The sequence below is a fragment of the Impatiens glandulifera genome, chromosome 1 (genome assembly GCF_907164915.1).
Source record: "Impatiens glandulifera chromosome 1, dImpGla2.1, whole genome shotgun sequence".
Taxonomy (NCBI): domain Eukaryota; kingdom Viridiplantae; phylum Streptophyta; class Magnoliopsida; order Ericales; family Balsaminaceae; genus Impatiens; species Impatiens glandulifera.
In genome coordinates, this window is record NC_061862.1 from 124,992,096 (window position 1) to 125,011,238 (window position 19,143).

Here is a 19,143-nt window from a genome sequence, read left to right on the forward strand (position 1 = left end):
CCATCTTTTTTTGTCTCTACTTTAATATATTATATTATTATTATTATTATAATATAATATAAATATATTATATTATAATAATATATTTTATTGATATATTTAGGAATATGTTATAATATATAATTTTATTATAACAATATAATATATTTTATAGCTATTCTGTTAGGTTTTTATATTTTCCTTGAGAAAATTCAAATTCATTATGTCGATTAGTCTTTGACCAACCAAGTATAAGCGAAAATGATAGAATCTCCTTCTCAACCGATAGAACAAAAGTAAAATCGGTAAATTATAATTTATAACTTTGATTTTAAATGTTTCCGTATTGGACGTGTTGGAGAGAAAATTAAAACATAAAGTGAAGGTTAAACTTTAAAGACATCAAATTTTAATTTGCTTAACTATTTTGATTTTATTAATTTATAATTCTTAAAAACAATTTTACATATTTTAATGAAATTATTTTAATTTGTTTTTAATTTATTTTTGTAAAATTTTATATAAATTATAATGTTTTTTTAAAAATTATTCTATAAAAAGTATTTATAAAATAACTAATAAAAATTATAAAATATAAAAATATATAATTAAATTATTACCGGTTTACCGGTTAAACCAACAAAAATAAGGAAACCGAAAACCGAACTGTTTAACCGGTAAAAAATCGATTAACTGGAACCGCTAGAACCGGTTAACCAATAAACCGTTAAAATAAAACCAGCTAACTATCGGTTTGGTTGGGTTACCGGTTTTCCGGTTTTTTTGTACAGCCCTAAATAAGAGCAGACTTTAATACATTATACATAGGACATTTTGATTAGATGAGATGAGAGTGAAAAGCACAGAGAATAAAAAACCCAATTCCAGACCTTAATAATCAGCGATAATGGCGATTTGGAGCGTGATGACGAAATACTCACCAAGAGCGTGACTCTCAGTTCCCGTCGCCATCCAAATTTCAGTAACTCCATCATCCGTCTCGAGATTTGGGCGAACCTAAACAAAAACATACATTATGCACACTCGAGCGTGATGAGAGGAGCGAAGAAGAGAGAAAGACAACGACAGACAGCGGATTTCTTGACTTGCATTTGTAAGTTCCAAATCCCTCTTAGCTCTGAACAATCATTGTTTTGTTTCTCCATCGTTTATTATTAAGCTAGCTGTGATCTTCTAGAAATGGTGGAGGATTTGGTGTTTAGTTCTGACTATTTCACTAATATGCTTTTATTGAAATCGTAAAATGCTTCATCTACAATGTATTTTGGTCTCGGATTGTTTCTGCCACCATTATTAGGTTACAATTCTCGTTTTTCTTCCTTGTCTAAATCATTATTATCTTGTTCTGCTGCTGGGTTTGTTCACATTCAAATATATGATCAGGTTATTCAAGAAAAAACCCAAATAAGAAAAGTTATGAAGATGGGATCTTACCATAACAGAAATCCTCTAATATCAGAACCCAACATAGATGGATCTGTTCCTCATTTCTCATGGATTCATCCTGGAAACTTCTTTCCAGCAACTAAGATCAGCTTAAACACTTTCCAAGCAAGTCAGATCGATCTCAAACCTGCTCTGATCCCTGTTCCCTTCCAAACAATCACCACTTCACCACCACCAGCTGAGCCTGAAAAAAACCATAAACCTACAACAACAAAACCCAAGAAAAGGAAACCATAAACCTACAACAACAAAACCCAAGAAAAGGAAACCACCTGCCAAGTGTTTGAAAAATATCTCAACCAGCCAATAATCTAACTCCCAAACAGCCAAAAAAGAGATCAGGTTCTAAGAAACCTAAGAAACCGCTTGAACCAGGAACAACAATTGAGAGAAAGAATCTCAACATTGTTTTTCCTGAGGCTAGTAATAATATAGATTTATCGGGTGTTCCTTCTCCTTATTGTTCGTGTACTGGAATTGCTCGCGGATGCTACAAATGGGGTGTCTTCTTGTTGCACAACAAATATGTCTGAATATCCACTTCCCATGAGCTCGACTAGGCCTGGTGCTAGAATGGCTAGTAGGTAAATGAGTAATGGAGCTTATGGGAAACTGTTGTGTAAATTTGTGGCTGAGGGTCGTGATCTTTCTCACCCAATTGATTTGATGAATAATTGGGCGAAACATAACAAGTTTGTTACTATTAAGTAGGATTTGTCAAGAGAAGTGAGATTGTTTATATGACTGACATATGAGAATATGGTTGTTTCATGTGTTTTGTTTTCATTGTATGATTGTGAATTTGGTCTGTTCTAGCTTTAGGTTATGTATATATGAACTAGGTTTATTGCAAGATGATCGATGTTCTGCTACAATAAAATGATTTCGGTTATTATTATTTTTATGTGTATGTTAAAAACATATTTACCACTATAGCTAAATTGCTAATTAAAATTAATTGTAATGCCCTAGGTATAAAATCTCAGAAACAAATTCTATCAATATTTTCCAAATTTCTAAACTAACAAAGAATAAAACAAATCAATATTTGAAAAAAGTAAATATTACTATTATTTTCTTCAATCATTACTCAACAAATCCTAGATTCATAATATTTCACATTATCCTTATTCAACAAATCCGAGATTCATAATACGTATTTGACATTATTTCTCTTATTTGGCACCGAACAGAAAGTAAAGAGATAGATTGATTAGGGGGCTTATTTTTTTTTTTTTTAAAGTTTATCACCTAAATGACGTTATTTTGGTGAACAGGTGTTCAGGTCGGTAATTTATAATTAGAACCACATCTTTTTTCCACTTGTAGCTAGGGTCACTCGGAGTGACTCACTCCCCCTATTATCTAAACACATAAATAAATTTAGCTTTCTACCCATTTTAAATCTTAAACTTTAAATCTTAACAAAACCCTTACATTCATACGAAATTCAATAGGACATAACGTTCCATTATTACACTTCAAAGTTCAGAAAGTAAGAACTACAAAAATATTGAAAAAGAAAGCATTCTAAAATCATATCAGCATGAAGATCCCGAACGAGATATACGTTTGTCCACTTCGCCCTTCATCTTCTCCAAATCCGTCTTCATCGCGGCCAAATGTTCCAAATCCTGCAACTCAAGATCATCAAAGCCCATACTGTTCAAAATCCATCCGATCAGCAACCCAGAATCGTCGGAATCGTCACCCTTGATATCCTCTACGGTGGAAGGATCAGAAAGTTGCAAAACAGTTATCTGAAGTGATTATATCGGAGTTGTTTTGATGACAGGGGTACTCCAAGGTATTTCACTAGTAGTTCACCTTTCTTTATTCCCATAATATTGAATATATTTTCCTTTTACAGCCAAACTTCATTCAGTCTTATATTGTAAAACCCATGAAATGATGACTTCTTAAAAGTATTTAAAAAATGCAGTCAAGAATTTTCATTATTAAGACGAATAGGTAAGGAGATATAGGGTCTCCTTGCCTTACTCCCCTTTCACCCTTGAAAAAGTCTCCATGAATACCACTCACGCTCACAACAAAGTGAGGAGTGGAAACACATTGCATAATCCAATCAATAAAAATGATTGGAAAACCTGCAGTAAGGAGGAATTCGTGGATTGATCCACATCTGGTCGAGTCAAAAGCTTTTCTAATGTCAATTTTGAAAGACACACATGGCGATAAGTTTTTCTTGCCATATTCATTCAATAAGCTCTGCATGAGTATGATGTCATGGGAAATAGAGCGTTTATGAATAAATATTGATTGCCCTAATCCTACAAGGTTATCAATAATTATTTTCAAACGTTGCGAAATAATTTTTGAAATAATTTTGTAAATAACATTGCAGCATGAAATATGACGAAAGTCATGAATTTTTTCCGGAATTCAACATTGTGACGTTCCATTGCTTCAACATTTTCCTATTTTGGAAGAATTCCAAAACCCCTTCGCTTACATCTTTACCCACTATTTCCCTATTTTCTTTAAAGAAGTTCGCGTTGAAACCATCTGGCCTTGGGATTTTATCCCCTTTCATCGAAAATACTATTTTTCTGACTTCTTCCATACTAACTCTTGTAATCAATTGGTTGACACTTTCTTTACTGATTTTCCTTTACACAATTTGTTGAAGCAATCTTCGATTGTCCTCTATTATTATGCTCGTTTCTGTTCCAATCAGCTCTTTGGATAAATTTACTGCTTCCTCATGAACTGTCTTTTGTCCATGTAAAACATCTCTATTTGAGTTTGTGAGCCTTAAGACCTGATTTCTGAAATTCCTTGATGAACATTTTTTATAAAAGAAAGAAGTATTATTGTCTCCTAATGAAAGTCAATTTTCTCTAGATTTTTGCTTAGCAAAACTTTCCTCTTTAGAACAAAGGTCTCTGAATCGCGTAAGAGCCTTTTTTTCCTCTTCCCTGTTATAAGGTAGATTCGGGGCTCTCAGTTCCTTGCTTTGTATTTCCACCAGTTTTGTTCTATCTTCCTCTACTCATTTAAAAATCTCACTATATTTTTTCCAGTCTAGCTTATTCAGCTTCCCTTTTAGTAATCTTAATTTCTCACAAACTTTGAACATCTTTATTCCATTAATTCTGATGTTCTAAGTTTTATTAAGGATTTCATTAAATTCTTCATCTTTTACTCATGTTCTGTCCGTGTCGACTCCTGACTGTTCATGCTTGTAATTTATTGCTTATGATGATGATGATATGTATGATATCTACTAGTTTGTTTATATGATCGTCCTGTATTTTTTGGCCTTCTATTTATAAGCATTTAATTTATTCTTTACCTAAACGCCCTAAATTCAAGACACGACACGGTCTAAACACACATGAAAATGTGCATCGACACGACACGATTGAGTCGAAACGATGATCAGCTCTAGTCGGAATAACACAAAACAAAAATATAAACACGAGTTAGTACGACACGAATTAACATAACACGAAAGAGCTTGTTAATTATAATATTTTGACTAAATCAAGACACGACACGGTCACACACATAAGATTGAGACACTACATGACACGACACGTACGATTGATAGTCTAACACTACATCTACGAGTATGAGTTTAGAGAAAATGTTAATGTTAAGTTGAATAACTTAGGTCATGTGAATAATTGTGTTTATATTGTTTCGTGTGTATACTCGTGTTCATGCCATGTTTATACTCATGTTTTGTCCGTATCGACTCGTGACCTTGTTACGATAGTATAAACTCATAATCGTATCATGATCGTGTCGTCTCGTGCTTATGTTGTGTCCAATCCATGACCCGAGAGATATTATTGTATCGTGTCGTTCCATACTAATATCGAGTTGTATCGTGTCGGTTCGTGTTGATCCGACCCATTGCCCAACTCTAATCTGGGGAAGAAGAACATATAAACACCCCCTATTCTTTCTTAGTTTTTTAAATTCCGTCCTTTTACTATAATTGTATCAGAATAACTAAGGTTTGCTTGTTCTTAATTCATTTAAGAAACCTAACATTTCATGAAGTTCGTATCTCCCCCTTGCTGCTCAACCCCACGGTTGGAGCTTTTGTAATCTAGTATGCTACTAACGTAGACACACTGAATACAAGAGCCACAAAGCTTAGGATTCCAAACGCAATCCACCAAAACAATACCATTTTATTCTGAATGTTCATGCTTGTAATTTGTTGCTTATGATGATGATATGCATGATATCTACTAGTTTGTTTATCTGATCATCTTGTGTTTTTTGGCCTTCTATTTATAAGCATTCAATTTATTATTTACCTAAACCTCCCTAAATTCAAGACAAGACACGGTCCAGACACACCTGACACACATAAAAATGTGCATCGACACGACACGATTGAGTTGAAACGATGATCACCTCTAGTCGGATTAACACGAAACACAAATTTAAACACGAGTTAGTACGACACGAATTAACATAACACGAAAGAGCTTGTTAATTATAATATTTTGACTAAATCAAGACACGACACGGTCACACGCATAAGTTTGAGACACTACATGACACGACACGTACGATTGACAATCTAACACTACACCTATGAGTATGAGTTTAGAGAAAATGTTAATGTTAAGTTGAATAGCTTAGGTCATGTGAATAATTGTGTTTATATCGTTTCGTGTGCATACTCGTGTTCATGTCATGTTTATACTTGTGTTCTGTCCGTGTCGACTCGTGACCTTGTTACAATAGTATAAACTCATAATCGCGTCATGATCGTGTCGTCTCGTGCTTGTGTCGTGTCCAATCCATGACCCGAGTGAAATTATTATATCGTTTCGTTTCATACTAATATCGTGTTCCTCACAACCATTACAAATGAGACAATTAACATCCGGAATTTCCATTAACCTTCTAATACGATCCCTTGTTGAGAGTCCCTCCCGAAACAATAACCATGTGACAATTTGATGCACCAACCAATCTTGACTTTAAACTTTTGTTTCCAAGATTCCAATAATTCCTCAGTTAGCCGTGCCGTTTGAATAGCCTCAAAATCTATCCTCACACATTGTGATGCATGCAATCGCTACCCAAAGTGAAATATTTGTTATTATTTTTACTAGCGGGATTTTACAGCAAACAAGTGGGTCTTTTTGGAGCTTTCGGTTGTGCATGGTTACGGTAAATTTTTAAGTCATTTTATCTCCTTTCCTTTTGCCTATATCTGAAATATAATTTGTTTTAATTTTATTTTTATCATTAGTTCATAATTTGTTTGATTTTTATAGCATTGAAGATAATTATTGAAAAATGTATTATATTATATATCTATATAAAATGTGAAATAATAATTATTATTTGATAATAAATATATATAACACTCTCCTGATTATAACTAATTGATATTTCAATTTTATTGTAATAGAATAACATTACTTAATTTAAGAATTTAATATAAATAATTATAAGAATATTCATAATTTAATGTCAAGCAAAAAAAATCTTAGTCCGCATAAAAATAGAAAAGGGAAGAAATAAATAATGCTTTTATACATACATGTTTTTATAATCATTTAAATAGTTTTTTAAGATAAGATTTCAACAATCACGGTATCTTATGCTTATTATAGTTTATTTATATTTACTTAAAGAAAAAATTAAAAACTCATTATTGCTCATTTTTATCCGAATATACAAGTCTTAACTTTCTATCTAGATATATTTTTTTTCTCTCAAAAATTGATTTGTTTTTCAAATAAATTTGAGGTTAATTCAATTACAAAAACATAATTTTTTAAAAATTATTTAATATATATAATATTATATTTTATTTTATTATAAAGTGTTTAATTTTTTTTAGAAAAATAAAAAAATAGATTTTAATATATTGTCAAAGTTCATCATAAATATAAAACATCTGTAAATAAATTTATTCATGTTAATTTCATTTAATTAGTAAAACTTGAAAAATATACTTATATTTATTCATGTAAATTTTAATTTTTATAATTAAATTTAGTTTTTAACATTGACTAATTAATAAATATGTTGAATTCTTAAAAAAATATATTTTATTTTATGATAAATATATTTAATTTTAATTTTGTATAACGTTTATGTAATAATTATACTAAATTATTTTTTTGTTTAAGTAAATATATATATTTTTTTATCAAAAATATAGTATACCGAAATCAAAGTATACAGATATCAAGTACGGTAAAAATATGAATTTTCCTATGCCGAAATTTTTAATAAGATATAAAATATAGATAAAAAAATTAAGGCATACCGACATTCTCATACATCTGAACCCTCTTTTGGGATAAAGGCTTGTTTAATTGTAGGATCCAGGCGTTACCTGGTCCTTGGCGTTTAGTGCATATATATATATATATTACATGAAAAAAACACACAAACAAACTAGTTAAAAAAATAAATTCATCTTAAGTACATTTCATTTGTTGGAATTGTTTATGATTATTAATTTTTTAAAATAAACAATTCTATTTATTAATTATTTTTTTATCAAAATATTTTAATAATAGATAAATGGTAACCCATATTTTCTCAGCAAATACAACTCACATTTGGATCCCTCTCGCTTAGAGTGCTTTCATTTGCTATGACCAATAAAATAAATTATTTTGTATAATTTTGGATAATTAAGTCACAATTTATTTGATTTTTATATTATTGGAAGATAACTTTTTAAAAAAAGAATTATATTATATGCCTATTTAAAATGTCAAACAATAATATTAATTTGATAATTCTACATGTAACACTCTCCTAATAATTATAATTATAAGTAGTTAGTTGATACTTTCAATTGATATTAATGTAGTATAATAATACTACTTAATTTAATAATTTAATATTAATAATCATATGCATATTCATAATTTAATGCTTACCTAACAATCTCAATATGAAATTGACTTAATTTATGGTGATCTATAAATAATTTAATAATTTAAATTTAATAATAAAAAAGAAAATTCACACACATAAGAAGTGATCTTTTTCAAGGTGTTCATATCATACAAAATTGATTTTATAGTCATTTAAATAAGGGATAAAAACTTACCAATATTATAAATATATCGAAAATATCGTAATGCGCAATATATCAGAAATATTGAATTTTTGGGTATACAAAAGAATGTAAGGTATGGTACCGATGCCAAAATAATTATTGTGACATTTTATATGAATATATAATATAATTCAAATTTTCAATAAATATCTCAAATAAAATAAATTGTGGCCTAGTTATCCAAAAATCAAACAAATAAATTGTGACTTATTTTATTTTTGTTAGAATTGGGAAATAAATTGTGACCTAGTTATTCATTTTATAATTTTCTTTTATGTCATGATTGGTATTTTGTCTAAACTATTCTTACTATTTTTTTTATAGGGAGGACATACAATATGAGAGGAGTAAAAACACAGAACACAAAGATCACACCTTTATTTGATCCTTCCCATTTGTTCCAAAATCTGGCCAAACATTTGAGACATTCTCCTCAAGCTTCAATTTTCTGCTCAACAATATACTTGTAAAAGCAACCATATTACAGAAGAAACATGCTAAAAAATAGGCATATAAATGTAAAGAGTATCAAGACATATATATACATACCCATTGTCAACCAACCAATGCATCAATCCAGCTGCAATCCCTTTCGTGGCAGAAAATACAGGAAACAAGCTATCAGGCTGCATTGGGCGAGGATCATATCTACCCAGCATTCCGGCAGCTCATGTATCAATTATTACCTCTCCATCTTTATAGGCACATACCTTAACAGTAATTATTTACAATCAACAAGTGAGGTTCAAATATAAACAGGTTACATAAGAAAAGTATCTCTCTACTATTACAAGACCCACAATCATGATTCAAATGGGAAGGAATCAAATAATTAAGTAGGCTATGACTATTTAGTTAAAATTGAAATCAGGATTGAAATTCAAATCTATTATGCTTGGAAGAATTTCTAGATTATATAATACTTGAAGAAAAACTCTATTTCTCGTCTTTTTTTTTCTTTCATGCTCTCTCACCATTAACATATATGTATCTGAAAACGTATCTGAAGATTGCAGGAGTCTGTGTTTAGATATCTCTGAGGAGATTTAGAACCCTAGTAAATATGACAATATCACCTGGAAAAGCATTAATCTGGAGAATATTTTTTACTCCTATTAACTATCTTGGACTACATATCCAACAATAAATGGAGTCAATGCATTTTTATGTACATGAACTTACAGGATTAAAGCGTTTAACTTCTTTTGAGTTCAGTTGCGTTTTTTCCTACAAGGCTTTGAGGTTCTTAAGTCATTTAATTCTCACTATTTCACCTGTATTGACATTTCTCTATCAATTCTACTTATATAGAACACATCCTTTTCCCCAGACACAAGTAAGATTGCACATTGATCGGGAAAATGTGTCGCTGGAATAACATGGTTCAACTTAGATTTGATCCTCCCAGTCCAGTGACACCAAAAAGAGATCATTCAAGTGAACCAGATACCTTGTACAATCCAAGCAAGCAGCTAGGAACAAAAGAATTAAGACACAGCTGTCAAATAAAGAATTTAACACAAACAAGTTCATAGCAATGAACTTCTATGAAATGGTTTCACAATCTTCAATCAATTGTCCTCCTGATCATTGAATATGATTTGATCCATCAATAACAGAAAGAAGAAAAAAAAAATGCTTGCAAGGAGTCCTATTAAAACAAAGAAATAGAGGAATTTGACAAGGGAGAAAGGGTTAAGGCTAAAGACCCTAAGAAAGGTCGAGCTCACAAAAGGAGTAAAAATTAAATCCAATTTTTTCAGAAATTTCAATATTCATAAATAAGTTGTGCAGAAAAAGAGAACAAGAGTATTCCAACCAGAAACATGAAAACTAATTTAGAGTGCACACCAAATTGAAGAGTAAGAAGATAGGAATGCAACCGGAGGGAGGCGGGCGCATCACCAAATTCCACCATACTCGCTCGCCCTCACACTTTGCTGGAGTCTCCAGTCTCGTCTCGTCTCGTGTAAGTTCAATCCAACATCTAAGGACCCATACATACATGTGTCAGAATCCTCCATGTGTGACTGAGAAGGTTTGTTAGTTACATCTGGTTCCGATTCATATGCCATCATCATCATCAGGTAAGTAAGACTTGGATCACAAAATGTGTACTCAAGGCAGCTAGCTATCTATCTAGCAGAGATCGAGAGATCGAGATCAATCAATCGGAACCCCCGTCCGTCCGTCCGTCGATTCCTTCGTCGTCAATCAATCGTTGTTGTTGTTGTTGTTGGGTTTCTTCATGCTCATGATCCCGTTGTGAAAGTCTTCTTCTTCAAGACCCTCCGACGGCAGGCAATGTCGCCGAGACCATTGTTGTTTGTGGCAGAAGAGTCTCTGTTCGCCCACTCGATCACCACGATCAACTTTCCCAATATTATTTTTTTCTTTCTTCTCATCGCTGTTATTGTTTATATGACTGTTGTCCTGTCGATAGGAATATGGTTGTTTCATGTGTTTTGTTTTCATTGTATGATTGTGAATTTCGTCTGGCTTTACGTTATGTATATATTAGCTAGGTTTATTGCAAGATGATCGATGTTCTGTTACTATAAAATGATTTCGGTTATTATTATTTTTATGTGTATGTTAAAAACTTATTTACCACTACAGTTAAATTGCTAATTAAAATTAATTGTAATGCCCTAGGTATAAAATCTCATAAATAAATTCTATCAATATTTTCCAAATTTCAAAACTAACAAAGAATAAAACAAATCAAGATTTGAAAAAGTAAATATTACTATTATTTTCTTCAATCATTACTCAACAAATCCTAGATTCATAATATTTCACATTATCCTTATTCAACAAATCCGAGATTCATAATACATATTTGACATTATTTCTCTTATTTGGCACCGAACAGAAAGTAAAGAAGTACAAAAATATTGAAAAAGAAAGCATTCTAAAATCATATATATCAGCATGAAGATCCCGAACGAGATATACGTTTGTCCACTTCGCCCTTCATCTTCTCCAAATCCGTCTTCATCGCGGCCAAATGTTCCAAATCCTGCAACTCAAGATCATCAAAGCCCATACTGTTCAAAATCCATCCGATCAGCAACCCAGAATCGTCCGAATCGTCACCCTTGATATCCTCTACGGTGGAAGGATCAGAAAGTTGCAAAATTCGGTCAACTACAACGTCAAAAGCGGGTCTGCTGTTGCCGGAGGTGTACATTTGACCGGCCGGGGAAAAGACTACGGCGGCAACATCTTGATGTCTAGTAGATTGTTGAAATTGAGTCACAGCTTGAAAGAGACTGGCTTTGCGCTTAGAAAAACAGACCATTCTTTGAGATTTATTCTCGATTCGCTTAATCTCGATCTTCTTCTTCCCTTGGCCTCTATTATTCCTTCTCCCATCAGTTTCCGGCGTCTCTTTCGTCATGATCTTTGGATGGATGGATGAATCGCTTGGAGATAAAGGCACTCGGAGATTAGAATATAGCTTGGAGAGAAAGACACTCGGAGATTAGAATATAGCTTGGAGAGAAAGGCACTCGGAGATTAGAATATAGCTTGGAGATAAAGGCACTCTGAGATTAGAATATAGCTTGGAGAGAAAGGCACTCGGAAATTAGAATATAGCTTGGAGATAAAGGCACTCTGAGATTAGAATATAGCTTGGAGAGAAAGACACTCTGAGATTAGAATATAGCTTGGAGAGAAAGGCACTCGGAGATTAGAATATAGCTTGGAGAGAAAGGCACTCGGAGATTAGAATATAGCTTGGAGATAAAGGCACTCTGAGATTAGAATATAGCTTGGAGAGAAAGGCACTCGAAGAATACAATATGCCGGTGGTACCGGAGGAGCAGCGATTATATATATATATATGGATAATATTTCGTCCGTCAACTTATACATATAATCTATCTAAGAAGTTTTAATTATTTGGAAAATATTTCCTTTATATTTAAATGCAGGGTAAATATAAATAATATTTCAGTCTGGTGTTTATTGAAATCATATTAATTTATGTTATTCAAGTAATTAATTAATGATGCAAATTTTTTTTTTAAATATATATAAAGATTAATAACTTTAAAAAACTAAAAAAATATTAAGTAACTAATTCATGTATATTCTTAATGCGTATATTATGGTTTTGATTATTTATAAAAAAAATATTAAAAAAAAAGTTAACATTTATAAATATATATATAATAATAATTTGATTACATCTAATTTAAAAAAGGTTAAAATTAATAAAGTTAATGTTATTATAATAGAAATTTGGGAAAATATTAAAAATATTTAAATATTTGTTATTATTAATTAGTATTTTTTTTAGAGAGAAATATGATGGTTTATATAACTATACCGTGTTGATGATCTATAGGAATATAGGTTTTTTTTTAAAGGGATAACATCTTAGTATTATTTCATTAAAAAGACTAAAAAAGAGAAAAAAAAATATAAAAGTTTAAGATTAGATCTAGACAATTTTTAGATTTAATAATGAAACAATAATTGAATTACAAACAACAACAACAATCAATTAGAGCCTATAGCGTTTTACTTTGATTCTACTTGTGATTTTTTCAAACAAAATATCTCATATCTGACAGAACTTTCTAATATCTCCATTTTTTTCGATTCTTCTCTAAGATTGAATCAGATTGCATCATCATTATTTTAATAATAAATTAATCCGGGGAGGAGACGGAGGGAGGGAGAATCCGGAATCCGGGTTGCATCCCGGGTTCACACAAGACGCCGTTAACGGCAGCGCCTGTTAACGCCAGGAAATTATATAATAATCATATGATACCGAAATAAGATATCTTCGCTCCGGGCACCGTGTCAGAGGGAAGGGTGAAATGCGATTGGAGCGAAGATTTCCACGCCCGTTGCCCTGACCCTCATGTAAACCCCCCATACCCACCCATGAGAAGACCGCTTGCCTTTCATGAAAATACACTTACACGTCTATGTAAAAACCAAAATGACAGGGATTTTATATTTCAGTTTATTAGATATTAATTTAATTATTGAAAATCGAATGCAGCGATATAATATTCGCTTCAATTAATTCATTCATTTTTTTTTAGAAATTTCATTTAATTTTTTTTGCCTTCAGACCCTCAGGAGCGAAGATATATTTGCTTCAATTAATTTTAATAATTATATTTCCGTTTATTAAATATTAATTCAATTAATTCATATTTTTTTTATTAATTTTATTTAATTTTGTTACTTAATTTTTTTTGCCTGGAGACCCTCAGGAGCGAAGATATATTTGCTTCAATTAATTTTAATAATAACCTCATGTAAACCCCCCAACCCACCCATGAGAAGACCGCCTGCCTTCCATGAAAATTCAATTACCCGTGCATGTACAGACCAAAATGACATGGATTTTATATTTCGTTTATTAAATATTAATTTAATTTATTAAAGATCACATGAAGCAACTGAACAAATCTTCGCTTCAATCACTTCACTAGTTTTTTTTTTATTAATTTTATATTTCCGTTTATTAATAAATGTTAATTCAATTAATATAAAATGACATGCATGAAACGAACAAATATTCGCTTTAATTATTGAACTCTTATGTTTTTATTTTTTTTCGAGGAGACGATTGAAAGCGAATATTACTTCTTTTCATATATTTTTAGCCTGACGTTCATGTAAAACCCCCTCCCCTCCCATGAGAGGACCACTTGCCTGTCATGTAAATTCACTTACCCGTGCATTTACATCCCGCGAATAAATCTTCGCTTCGAATAATAGTTTTTATTTTCAATTTATTTTATGAATTTTTTTAAGAAGTTACGATATGGAACGAATATTTATTCGCTTCCATTACTTGTTGATATAATTTCAATTTCCCGCTACAATCCCACTCTCCATCATTTTCATTTTCATAAGCAACTGTTCATATTCTTCTCTCTCTATCTCCCGGCGATAATCCAAACACTCAACGTCGAAACCCTAGATATTTCTTTTATTCTACAAGAATTTCTTCTGAAGATGTCAGGGAACCAAGGCAACAACATGGAAGTGGATACCATCGACTCCCGAGAGGTCGTCTTGCAAGTCTGTAGGAGCATAAACGAAAACGAAACTGCCCCCACTCCTGCATCTAACGTCAATCCCCGCAATAAACCAGAGAGGTATGTTAATCTTATTGTGTTTATACTAATTTTACACATGTTTATTCAATTTATTTCGTTGAATACTGATTTATGCTATCCCACCAAAAATAATGACTTCGAGGTTTAATAACTTTACATATGAAAGGAAGAAGAAGAGAAATCCGAAGACGAATACTAAGTCGTCATCGACTGCTGAATCAGTTTCCACAGTTGCTGTCGAAGCTACTGATGTTGCTGCAGGTACTACCCATTTTGATGAGATTTTACCACCACCTTTTCCCCCTCAAAAAAAACCCAATGTTATTCCTACCTCCACTCCAACAGTCGATGAAGAGTTACCAGAACCACCACCAGAAACCACTAATATTTCTCCGTGTACTACCCCATTCGATGAAGAGTTACCACCATCTCCCAAAAAACCAAAACCATCAAGAAACGTAAACTGACATTTCTAACAAGATCATCACCTCATGGCCTCGCTCAACTGATTCCTAAATTGAGCGTAGAACAGAGGGAAGCCGTGAAGGAAATCGGGTTTGGTTCTCTTCTTACAATGGGTGTCTCCAAGTGCTTGGCGCATTTTTCCAGACACGTAATCGAATGTTTTGACCCGGATAAGAGTTCTCTGGTATTGGCCAACGGTGATGAGATCCTTATCGATGAAGATCTCGTACAGCTCGTGATGAACCTCCCTAGAGGGGCAATGAACGTAGTCGAGTCCGTTGGGGGGACAAGACTAAGGACCCTGATTATTTTTATTTCTTGAGGGATTGGAAGACCAGATGGACGGGGGAAGACTTAAAAGCTCCCGAAACACTTTCTATGATCCCCAAGATATTAAGTAACACAAGTGCAGACAATGAATTCAAAATCGACTTCGTTGTCTTTGTTGTCTCAAGTTTTTTATGTCCAGTTCAAAATTCACGAGCCAGGTAAACATGTATTCAAACCTATTATATATCTAATTGTCTTTGTGAATACTGACACATGTATTTTTTTCATTTCAGGTTCAAAATTCTCAAATCCTTAATGGATGTTGATAACATAAAGGAACTGAACTGGTGCCACTTCACACTACAACGATTGGTTGACAGTGTAAGAAGTTAGAAAGAAAAAGCAAGTAAAGATAAAAATCCCTATTTCGATGGACCTATAACCCTTTTATTGGTAAGTATTGTTGCCTCTCTTGTATATGATTTATAGATATCTAATATTTTCGAACATGTTTCCCATTCCTTTACTCCAGATTTGCTACCTAGATGGTGTTTTTGTGGAAGGTGAACGTATCTCCTACGAAAGAAAATTTCCAATAATCTCTTGTTGGGATGACGTCACCGTGTTAGAGTTTACCAACTTAGAAGTTCGTGCCGGTGGTTTTGGGCTGGGCAGGGCAAGGGCGCGCCTAGCAGTTAAACAACCCGAGAATCCAGTTGACTCGATTGAAGTAAAAGAAGACGATAATGAGGTATGTGGAAACAATAAATTGACTCCCATTGTTATTTATTATCCTGTTTTCAAGATTAATGAAATTTGTTTTTCATAATGTACAGATGTTGACATCCAAAATCCTGCAAACTTTTAAAGATACAGCCCAACAGCTGAATTACCTATCAGGGGAGTTGGAGAAACGCAACATCGATCCGAAGCCCATTTTTGAGGCCGGTTTCCTGAACCTCAGAGAGTCTGAAGGGTTCATGAAACACTTGAAGGTGGTGAACGATGGTAAGGTTCGTGTAGGTGTGGAAGATCCTCCAAGGGAGGCACTTGGGGACACTTTACAATGTGCGGGCTTGAAAATCAAGAGTCCCCGGGTTGATTACACACGTGAGACTGCAGTGGAGGACAATGCAGACAATCCACCAGCACTGGTTGAACTGAATGATCTCAATGATGCCGTTCTGCCCAATGAAGCTCAGTCACTCCCTGTTCATCTGAAAGATCTTGAGGATGTAGGTCAGGACATTGAAGATCAATCACTACTTGTTGAACAGGAAGATGTAGACGCTGCATTTGAGCACATTGAAGCCCAGTCACCCCCTGCTCAACAAGACGAACCTGAGGATGCAGTTCTGCCCCACAAAGATGACTCACCCATTGTTGAACCAACTGATCATCATGGTGAAGGGAAGGAACCGCATGAGGTAGACAAAGTGCAGACACCCACTGTTGAAGACGATGATCAGGTTGAGGAACCCAAAGCTCAGCATGTTGAACCAAATGATCAGGGTGAAGGGAAGGAACATGTTGCGGAACCCCAAGCTCAGTCTGTTGCACCAAATGATCAGGGTGAAGGCAAGGAACAGGTTGAGGCTTCTAAGGCCGTTGAATCTTCTGAAGATGAAGATGAAGATGATGGGGGGGACGCATCAACATCAGAGAATATCCTAAGAGGAAGATCACGAAAATTCCTGTGCACCTTCGATCCCCTTACATGAAAGAGGTTGCAGATATGTTGGACCAAAAAATAACCAACAAGGAACAGAGATTCGCCGATTTTGTGTTTGATCAAGACCTGCCTCCATTGTAAGTTACTTCGCATGCTTTTAGAAATTTGAAATATGAAATTAGTTAGTTATGGTCTTCTAACTGAATCTATTTTGCAGTGACGTTCTGTACGAAGGTGCACCGGGTAATATCACCCGTCAGCTATTTTGTACAATGAAAATGGGTGAAGAAATTGCAAGCGAAGTGGTGGACGCTTGGTCCATAATTGTGCACTCCAAATGCCGTAGGTTTCCAAGGCAGGAACCACGAATAATTTGTTTTTCATCAATTTCACATGTAAGTGCTTCTCTTGTTTTGTGCTATGAATCCTACAATGTTCATGACTTTGAGTCTCCACCCTTATTTTGCTGGTTAATCTGCAGTATGATTGCATCTTATTTTGTCAATCCCTTGAAGAAGACATGAGAAACTATAATGTCACAAAAGAAGACCTCATCTTCGCTGACCTGGTATGTACATATCCCTCAATTCCAAGTAACGAGAATGCCATAAAATAATAAATGTTTTTGTTCTTTTTGCAGATACTCCTACCTGTCGTCATTTCCCGACATTTCTTTCTTGTGTGTGTGAATATCAAAGACTCCAACATCACTGTACTAGACAACTCCGGTCGTCCGCATCGAATGAAAATTTTGGACAAGTATGTACATTTGAGGAAACAACTAGATAGTTTTTCGACTTTCTTGGAAAGGCAAGGCATACAAAGAATTGCGGAAAAGGTTAAGAAATACAGGATCATGGCCCCAAAGCTGCCTTGGCATGACCAAACAAACAAGACAGACTGTGGGGTGTATTTAATGAGACATATGGAAACATATAGAGGAGTGACGAAGGGTTGGTCTATTGACATCAACGATAATAATGTAAGTGTTATACCATATATATGTTATTCTCTGACATTTAACAATTTGAAATGTTCTTATACTTTCTCTTGTTCTTTTGAAGGCCGAAGAAGCTTTGAGTACATTGAGAATAAAATATTTATATAGAATTCTTATGTCGGAGCACAATGTCAATAGGTTTAAGTTAAAGACTGCAATTAGATCAAGATATTAGAGATTTGTATGTGTTATACGGAATTATACTTGTACATTAATTCTTATGTTTACACAGGTCAATTGAGATATTTTTAATGTATGGATGTTTGATATGTAATTATATTTTATAATGTATTGATGTTTGATATGTCTTCTTGTACCCATACTTTTAAAATCATAAACGAGGTTAATTTTGTAAGTGTATGTTTTAAAATTCTTAAACGAAGATATATTCTTAACTACATGTTTTCAAGTTTATAAACGAAGATATATTCTTATGTCTTCTTGTGCCCATATTTCTAAAACCATAAACGAAGATATATTCTTATGCCTTATTGTGCCCCTATTCTTAACTATATATTTTCACATTCCTAAACGAAGATATCTTCTTATGTTTGTTTTTGGTGCAATCCATATTTTGAAAATAAGAGACGACTATATCTTCTTTACTATATGTTTGCAAATTCCTAAACGAAGATATCCTCTTAACTATAAATTTTCAAATTCCTAAAAGAAGATATCTTCTTATGTTCTTTTTTGGTGTAATCCATATTTTGAAATTAAGAGACGAAGATATCTTCTTCAATATATGTTTGCAAATTCCTAGACGAATATATATTCGTAACTACATGAACTAAAAATTATAATACGAAGATATCTTCGCAACATGTAATGCCCCTACCGGAGTTATGTATTGATGTCAATTCAAGAATGAAAACTCATTTATTACTTCAACTACTGCTGTATCAACATCATCACTATCATACCATCACTCTCACTCTCACACTCCACTCTCACTCTCACTTCTCTCTCTGTTTTGACTCTTTCCTTCCAAAATCTCTATCTACCGGTGTCTTTCCTTCAGTCATTTAGTGTAAAACTCATAAGATGGATGTAGAGATGGACCCTGACATTCTGGTTTTATCTCAGCAACAGCTGGAGCGATACTTAAGTC

At 33.2% G+C, this 19,143-nt stretch overlaps 1 protein-coding gene across 1 annotated transcript; it reads right to left on the reverse strand.

The window, feature by feature from the left end:
* Positions 1-11,456: 11,456 nt before the first annotated feature.
* On the reverse strand, positions 11,457-11,930 carry LOC124942234 (MADS-box protein FBP24-like). The gene has a single exon (XM_047482698.1). The coding sequence runs from the start codon at positions 11,928-11,930 to the stop codon at positions 11,457-11,459; it is 474 nt and encodes a 157-aa protein (XP_047338654.1).
* Positions 11,931-19,143: the final 7,213 nt, after the last annotated feature.